The 8,326-nt window shown below is 38.8% G+C and overlaps 1 protein-coding gene across 1 annotated transcript; it reads left to right on the top strand.

Moving 5' to 3' along the window:
* Positions 1–7,269: 7,269 nt before the first annotated feature.
* On the top strand, positions 7,270–7,904 carry BNAA10G28150D (protein TRACHEARY ELEMENT DIFFERENTIATION-RELATED 6). The gene has a single exon (XM_013854629.3). It carries the CDS (start codon positions 7,333–7,335, stop codon positions 7,672–7,674), a length of 342 nt encoding a protein of 113 aa, XP_013710083.1. The 5' UTR covers positions 7,270–7,332; the 3' UTR covers positions 7,675–7,904.
* The last annotated feature ends 422 nt before the right edge of the window (positions 7,905–8,326 follow it).

Raw genomic sequence — 8,326 nt, 5'->3', positions numbered from 1 at the left:
TAATTTTATTTGTCTTTCAAACTTCTAGTCAAGTAGCCCCTTTGTCTCCTACTTGTACTATAAATAAGTGTTTCATTTCATTAATAAGATCAGATCATTTTGGATTAAGTTTCTGAGTTTAAACTCTCTGTTCTCTTTAGAACTTGTTTTCGATTGTCTTGGTGAGTCATATCCGAGCAATTCACTTCTCAACTAGTTGGTCTTGTGAGTCATATCAAGCAACCAGTTCGAGATCTTCCTTGGCGGACTTGTGAGTCATATCAAGCGCCATTGAAGTCGGGAATATCAAGGGAACATCCGCAACCCTTGTGCGACCCAACGTTTCATCAGTTCTCCTTTCCGGAGTTCATATCCAAACGAATCCAGTCGAGGGCAATCCGATCTTAGGGTCCTTCAAGTGGTATCAGAGCCACTTTGGCTGGTTTGTTTTCATTTCATCTTCTCATCTCTCCACGATTTTCTTTTCTTATTTCTTTTTGGATCCGGGCTGTTCCTTTACTCCCTTGTGATCGCCAGTTATTTAAAAAAAAAAAAAAAGAGAAAAAAAAAATCGATCAAAAAAAAAAAGAGTGAAAGTTTTGGCTTGAATCACTTCTGAAGAGAAATCCAGGGGGAGTGGTGGAAGAGAAACCCTGCTGGCTGAAGAGAAACCCAGCCTTAGGACAGTTAAGGCGGATCCACACAAAAATCTCTTCATTTTTCTTTTCTTTTCTTTTTCCCTTAAAGTTTGTTTTGGGTTTTGACTGCTGATTTTTTACTGCCTATCATCCTTTGAACCAGTGAAAGAACTCTGAGTGACCATCTAAAAATCGTGAGCTAAACACTTGAGAGTGTGAGGATTTTTATTTGCTAACTTTGTTAAGTGTTTTCAGGATGTTTGGACTTCTCAAGAAATCAAAACCACAACAAGACGTCTACTTTCCTTTTAAAACTGTTTTTGAAAAGGAGCAATTGATTTTTGATAAGAAACAGTTTGCTTCTAATGGGTTTGACATTGTGCAGAAACAAAAGAAGAGACAAAACAGGTGCGATGATGAGAAGTTGGTCAGAAGTCGTGATCGTCCCTACACCAAAGCCAAGAGAAGCAACTGTGATGTGCCTGATCAGAACAAGCTTCAGACTTATGCCAGCTTGGAAAAGATGTTGCATAAGGCGATTCATGTTGTCCGGCAACTCAAAAAGAAGGGAAACAACAACACTTCTTCTGCACCAAAACAACAAAGTAATTCTTCTTCTATTTCAAATTCTGATTTGAAAACTAATGTGTTGTCTTCTGATAAAAGCAAGGCTGTGAAAACCACAAGCAAGGCTCTTTCTACCAGGTGCTTCAAATGCCATAGGGTCGGTCATTATGCCAACAAGTGCCAAAAACAGAAACCGTTAGTGAATTTGGAGAAAGCTGAAACCGAGACAGAAAAGGAAGACCCTTTGCCAATTTTCGACGACTATGCACATGAACCGAAGGAAGGGTCAGGTGGAGAGCAAAACTGTGGTCGTAAAGAAGGATCTTCTCCCATTCACAAACCGGACCAAACTCAAGGTGAGCAACGTTCTGATTATGGTTCTTTTGCTTATAATCCTTTTCCTTTTAATGTTTCAGATTTGAGGACAAATCTTTTTGAAGAGGAAGGGAATGATGTGCCGCAGACCACGGATCATTACATGGAACCAGCTCAGCATGGAGTTCAGGACGTTCTGAACATTTCAACCGAGGTTCATGTTTTTCATCGTGCCATACTTGACTTGGGTCGAGCCAGACTTAGCTTGGGTGGTGAAAAAACCAAAGACGGACATGCATTCTCATCCGGCGGACCATCCGGGCGGACCATCCGGACAGTCCCGCAAGCGTCCTTATCTTTACCCCGTGCATCCATCTGGTTCGGATGAATCTAGACATCTTGACTGGTCTTCTCCGTTTTCCGTGCCTTGACCAGATCTAGTCTTCTCTATTTTCCGTGCCTTGACCAGATCTAGTCTTCTCTATTTTCCGTGCCTTGACCAGATCTAGTCTTCTCTATTTTCCGTGCCTTGACTAGATCTAGTCAAATTTATATTTCCTATGCATTGTTTTCCCACATTTTCTTTTATTGTCTTTGACTACAAAACACTATAAATATGTAGTCCCTTTGATGAATAAAATCAGTTCAGTTTTGGTTGTTTATTTGGTTTCTTCTCTGAGTGAGAGAGAGAGTTCTTTAGCTAGTTCATCGGTTTGAACCGGCTTGTTGATTTGGTGGTCAGCCAATTCATCTTTGTGTGTCGTTTGGTGGTTAACCAACACACTACATTCTTTCTTTGGTGGTTAGCCTTAGATCGTGGGTATATCAAGAGCCATTCCGCATCTCTTGACGATCCTTTCAATCCATCTCAGTTCCAGAAGTGCCGTTTGCCTTCTCGGATCATATCCAACACCCAGCTAAAGTGATCCTCCCTATCTTAGGGTTCTTCAGTTGGTATCAGAGCCACTTTGGCTGGTTTGTTTTCATTTCATCTTCTCATCATGAACTGTCCTAAGGCTGGGTTTCTCTTCAGCCAGCAGGGTTTCTCTTCCACCACTCCCCCTGGATTTCTCTTCAGAAGTGATTCAAGCCAAAACTTTCACTCTTTCTTTTTTTTTTTTTTTTTTTTTAATAACTGGCGATCACAAGGGAGTAAAGGAACAGCCCGGATCCAACAAGAAATAAGAAAATAAAATCGTGGAGAGATGAGAAGATGAAAAGATGAAATGAAAACAAACCAGCCAAAGTGGCTCTGATACCAACTTGATAGAACCAAAATCGGGAAGGATCACTTTAGCTGGGTGTTGGATATGATCCGAGAAGGCAAACGGCACTTCTGGAACTGAGATGGATTGAAAGGATCGTCAAGAGATGCGGAATGGCTCTTGATATACCCACGATCTAAGGCTAACCACCAAAGAAAGAATGTAGTGTGTTGGTTAACCACCAAACGACACACAAAGATGAATTGGCTGACCACCAAATCAACAAGCCGGTTCAAACCGATGAACTAGCTAAAGAACTCTCTCTCTCACTCAGAGAAGAAACCAAATAAACAACCAAAACTGAACTGATTTTATTCATCAAAGGGACTACATATTTATAGTGTTTTGTAGTCAAAGACAATAAAAGAAAATGTGGGAAAACAATGCATAGGAAATATAAATTTGACTAGATCTAGTCAAGGCACGGAAAATAGAGAAGACTAGATCTGGTCAAGGCACGGAAAATAGAGAAGACTAGATCTGGTCAAGGCACGGAAAATAGAGAAGACTAGATCTGGTCAAGGCACGGAAAACGGAGAAGACCAGTCAAGATGTCTAGATTCATCCGAACCAGATGGATGCACGGGGTAAAGATAAGGACGCTTGCGGGACTGTCCGGATGGTCCGCCGGATGAGAATGCATGTCCGTCTTTGGTTTTTTTCACCACCCAAGCTAAGTCTGGCTCGACCCAAGTCAAGTATGGCACGATGAAAAACATGAACCTCGGTTGAAATGTTCAGAACGTCCTGAACTCCATGCTGAGCTGGTTCCATGTAATGATCCGTGGTCTGCGGCACATCATTCCCTTCCTCTTCAAAAAGATTTGTCCTCAAATCTGAAACATTAAAAGGAAAAGGATTATAAGCAAAAGAACCATAATCAGAACGTTGCTCACCTTGAGTTTGGTCCGGTTTGTGAATGGGAGAAGATCCTTCTTTACGACCACAGTTTTGCTCTCCACCTGACCCTTCCTTCGGTTCATGTGCATAGTCGTCAAAAATTGGCAAAGGGTCTTCCTTTTCTGTCTCGGTTTCAGCTTTCTCCAAATTCACTAACGGTTTCTGTTTTTGGCACTTGTTGGCATAATGACCGACCCTATGGCATTTGAAGCACCTGGTAGAAAGAGCCTTGCTTGTGGTTTTCACAGCCTTGCTTTTATCAGAAGACAACACATTAGTTTTCAAATCAGAATTTGAAATAGAAGAAGAATTACTTTGTTGTTTTGGTGCAGAAGAAGTGTTGTTGTTTCCCTTCTTTTTGAGTTGCCGGACAACATGAATCGCCTTATGCAACATCTTTTCCAAGCTGGCATAAGTCTGAAGCTTGTTCTGATCAGGCACATCACAGTTGCTTCTCTTGGCTTTGGTGAAGGGACGATCACGACTTCTGACCAACTTCTCATCATCGCACCTGTTTTGTCTCTTCTTTTGTTTCTGCACAATGTCAAACCCATTAGAAGCAAACTGTTTCTTATCAAAAATCAATTGCTCCTTTTCAAAAACAGTTTTAAAAGGAAAGTAGACGTCTTGTTGTGGTTTTGATTTCTTGAGAAGTCCAAACATCCTGAAAACACTTAACAAAGTTAGCAAATAAAAATCCTCACACTCTCAAGTGTTTAGCTCACGATTTTTAGATGGTCACTCAGAGTTCTTTCACTGGTTCAAAGGATGATAGGCAGTAAAAAATCAGCAGTCAAAACCCAAAACAAACTTTAAGGGAAAAAGAAAAGAAAAGAAAAATGAAGAGATTTTTGTGTGGATCCGCCTTAACTGTCCTAAGGCTGGGTTTCTCTTCAGCCAGCAGGGTTTCTCTTCCACCACTCCCCCTGGATTTCTCTTCAGAAGTGATTCAAGCCAAAACTTTCACTCTTTTTTTTTTTTGATCGATTTTTTTTTTTCTCTTTTTTTTTTTTTTTTTTAAATAACTGGCGATCACAAGGGAGTAAAGGAACAGCCCGGATCCAAAAAGAAATAAGAAAAGAAAATCGTGGAGAGATGAGAAGATGAAATGAAAACAAACCAGCCAAAGTGGCTCTGATACCACTTGAAGGACCCTAAGATCGGCTCACTCGAATGGATCAGATCTGGATATGAACTCCGAATGGAGAACTAGATGGATTGAAGGGTCGCACGAAGGTTGCGGAAAGGCCTTCGATATTCCCGGCTTCAGTTGGTGCTTGATATGACTCACAAGACCACCAAAAGAAGAATCTCGAACCGTTGCTTGATATGACTCACAAGACCAACGAGTTTGAGGGGTGTTTACTTGGATATGACTCACCAAGAAACTAAGAACAAGTTCTACAAAGAACAAAGAGTTTTAACTCAACAAAAGGGGAAAACAATCTGCTTTATTTCGTGGCTCTAAGGCCTTATTTATAGGATTACAAGTTGTAGAGATCCAAAGAAGAATGTGCTAAAAACAAGACATTGGAAATAGAAACAAAGACTTGACTAAATAAAGTCTTTGACTGAAACTTGGACTACCTCTTCATATAGCCACGACCAGGACTTTTAAAGGTGATGAATATACTCCTGATATGGGCCAAGACATGTCCCTTTGAGGTCTGGTCGAAATCCATCTTTTCCCTTAGCCAATATTTTATCGGTTTCTCCATTTGGGCCAAACAAGCTCGTTTTTGAATCTTTTTGAAAACCATCAAGCCCAATGCTTTCTTGGACATTTAGAACATGAATAATCATCTTTGTCATGATTGAATTGGCCGTTGGTTCATCAGAAAGAAGGTTAGCCATTTCGAGCTTCTCGGGTGGTCTGAATTCGCGAGAACTGAAGATCACCTGATTTGTAAATAGCATAACTATAACATATGAACTCCGTTTGATCTGATTCTTCTTCTAGGAGCTCCGTAATTGAGTTGAGAACATTCTCCAAGTGATTTCATGTGTAGAAGCCTCGTGGTTTAGAAGATATGAGTCAAACAACTAACATATATCATTACTGCTTCCAATGATCAAGCCATGCATGTCTGTTTTGCCCGGTGCGCTACCCCATGGCACATCACTAACCATGACAGCTCGTTCATGACGACTTGTCTATGACATGAGAATAGGAGCTTACATCTACTCCAAGCAATTGGCTAATCACAATTCATGTCGAAATTTGTTTGGTAAATTCATTGATCTCAAAAATATGCGTTTTTAGCAGGAACATGCATTTTTGCGTTTTTAGCGGGAAAATGCATTTGCCCGATTTTGGCGAGAAAATGTGTTTGTTCAGTTTTGGGGGGAAAATCCATTTTTCTTGTTTCGGGAAAATGTGTTTTGCAGTTTTTTACGGAAAAATGTGTGTTTTGTGTTTTTGCTGGGAAAATGCGTTTTCGGTTTTGGCTGTAAAATGCGTTTTTCCATGTTTGGCGGGAAAATGCGTTTTCCGGTTTTGGCGGGAAAATGCATTTTTGCGATTTTTGGTGATAAAGTGTGTTTTTACTATGTTGGCGGGAAAGTATGTTTTTCGGTTTTAGTGCGGTTTACGCTTTTGGCGAGAAAGTGTATGTTTACCGTTTTGGCCGAAAAGTGCGGTTTTACTGGATTGGCCAAAAAGTGTGTTTATGGAAATGTGCATTTATACGCTTTTTGGGGAAAAACGTATTTTTGCGGTTTTGGCAGAAAGTGTGTTTTTCAGTTTTGGCGAGAAAATGCATTTTTCGGTTTTGGCGAAAAAAATGTATATGGGACAATATAGGATTTTTTGGTTCGAAAATAATAATTTGATTTTAAAAAGTTATTTTGTCATTTATCATTTTAAATTGAACTAGATGCACCTGCATCCAAATGCACCATCAAGACTCACCCTCATTTGGGTGAGAATTTGAGATGAGTTTTTAAAAATTCAGCTGGATGAACCATCTTGATGTAACATTATAATGTACAAAACGAACATCGATTTGCATCTTCACCCAAATAGATCACCTAGGTTAGCAAACAAACAACACCTAACTCGTTAAAGCGTCTTTCGACGACCTATATTCTCTTGTAATGAACCATGAGGTCCATGACAGTCTTGATCTCTAGTCAAGGGTATTTAGGCAACGTTTAACCAAGTTCAGATACAATCAATAAAACCTTTCTAAATGTCTTTCGCTAGTTCCAAACTCAACAAAAAAACTTCTAATAAACATTTTCATGTATTTCCAGTGTGTGCCGATTTCAAATTAAACAGGTCTCACGGAAATATACTGATAATCGAGAGCAAGGTGGTATATGACCAAAGGATTATGCATAATGTAAAATTGAGAAATTGTAGTATGAGAACAAGGAGTTTTCTATCTTCATATTCTAACAAAACCAGATTTTGAGAGCCTGATTTTCTTGTCTTTTACTCAAACTTTAATTTAATTGTTTACTATCTTGGCTTGGAAAAAATCATCAAACTAGATGTTCTAAAGTGTTTTATAATCCAAACAAAATCTTAGGTTGGGAGCCAAGTTAGAGAAACTTAGCAGCAACGTACTGTTCTCAATCCTCCCTATAAATAAGGAACTTGAATCTCCATCTTCCTCAAACTAACCACCTCAAGAAATACTCAGCCTCACATATCGAACACATCAATGGCCTCCTTGGACGCTATTAACCGCGGGACACCAACTCCAGACCATGACACGACTGTCGTAGTCGTTGTCTTTGTCTCTCTAGGTTGCGTTATGTTCTTGGCGTTTCTAGCGTTTGTCATTTGTTTCATGATCAAGAAGAAATGCAAGAAGAACAGTAATAAAAGTGAGATAGTTCGTGTAGATGAGCACTATAAGATGAACGAAGCTATAGTCGAGGGACCTCATGGACCAGAGGCAGTGGTGCTATCTGTTGAGGATGATGTTCATATAGAAGATTTGGTCAAAAAAGGGGAGAAAAAAGTGGGAAAAGACGGTGTAGTTGGATCTTCCCGTTCTTAAATGAGCCTTCGCTCATAAGGTTTCCACTCTATGTGTATAATTTAATTGTGTTCGTATAAATATGAATCATTCGTTTGGTAAAATATAAGGCGTCCGAGATATTTCATGTAGGTTCCTTGGAAGATAAGTAAAATTTTCTAGGTGATATATATTAGATGATCACATTGCTGTATCTGGGGATTAAATCTCTATAAGATTAAAATATTATAATTTTAAAAGTGGTTAATAAATTAAAGTTGTTGAACAACAAAAAAACTTTGTTTGATGAATGATGCACGTACGAGTTTGTGGGTAACTTAAAATCACGAACATTGTCACAGGCTATATATATACCGAGAATCCCTCGTAGAAATTTACCATTAATTTCCTTTGATAATCCTTTTTTTTTTTAACGACTCCTTTGATAATCCATTCCTATTTTTATGATTAACTTAAATAATTTAAACTGAAATCTATACTATATAAAAGTTGAGGCTATAAGCCAGTGAAAGCGTCCACATAGGATTTAAATGACCATTCGTATTATGACATATCAGCATTTTAGTTTACTATTTTAAAAAATATTAATATTTCAAAAACATGTTTATTTCCAACTTAAATATAAATCAATATCAAATAAGGTTAATTTATAAAAAAATATAAATACTATATT

This window comes from Brassica napus, chromosome A10, assembly GCF_020379485.1.
Source record: "Brassica napus cultivar Da-Ae chromosome A10, Da-Ae, whole genome shotgun sequence".
Lineage (NCBI taxonomy): Eukaryota > Viridiplantae > Streptophyta > Magnoliopsida > Brassicales > Brassicaceae > Brassica > Brassica napus.
Note: the sequence above shows the minus strand (reverse complement) of the source record. Positions and strands in the feature narration are given on the sequence as shown.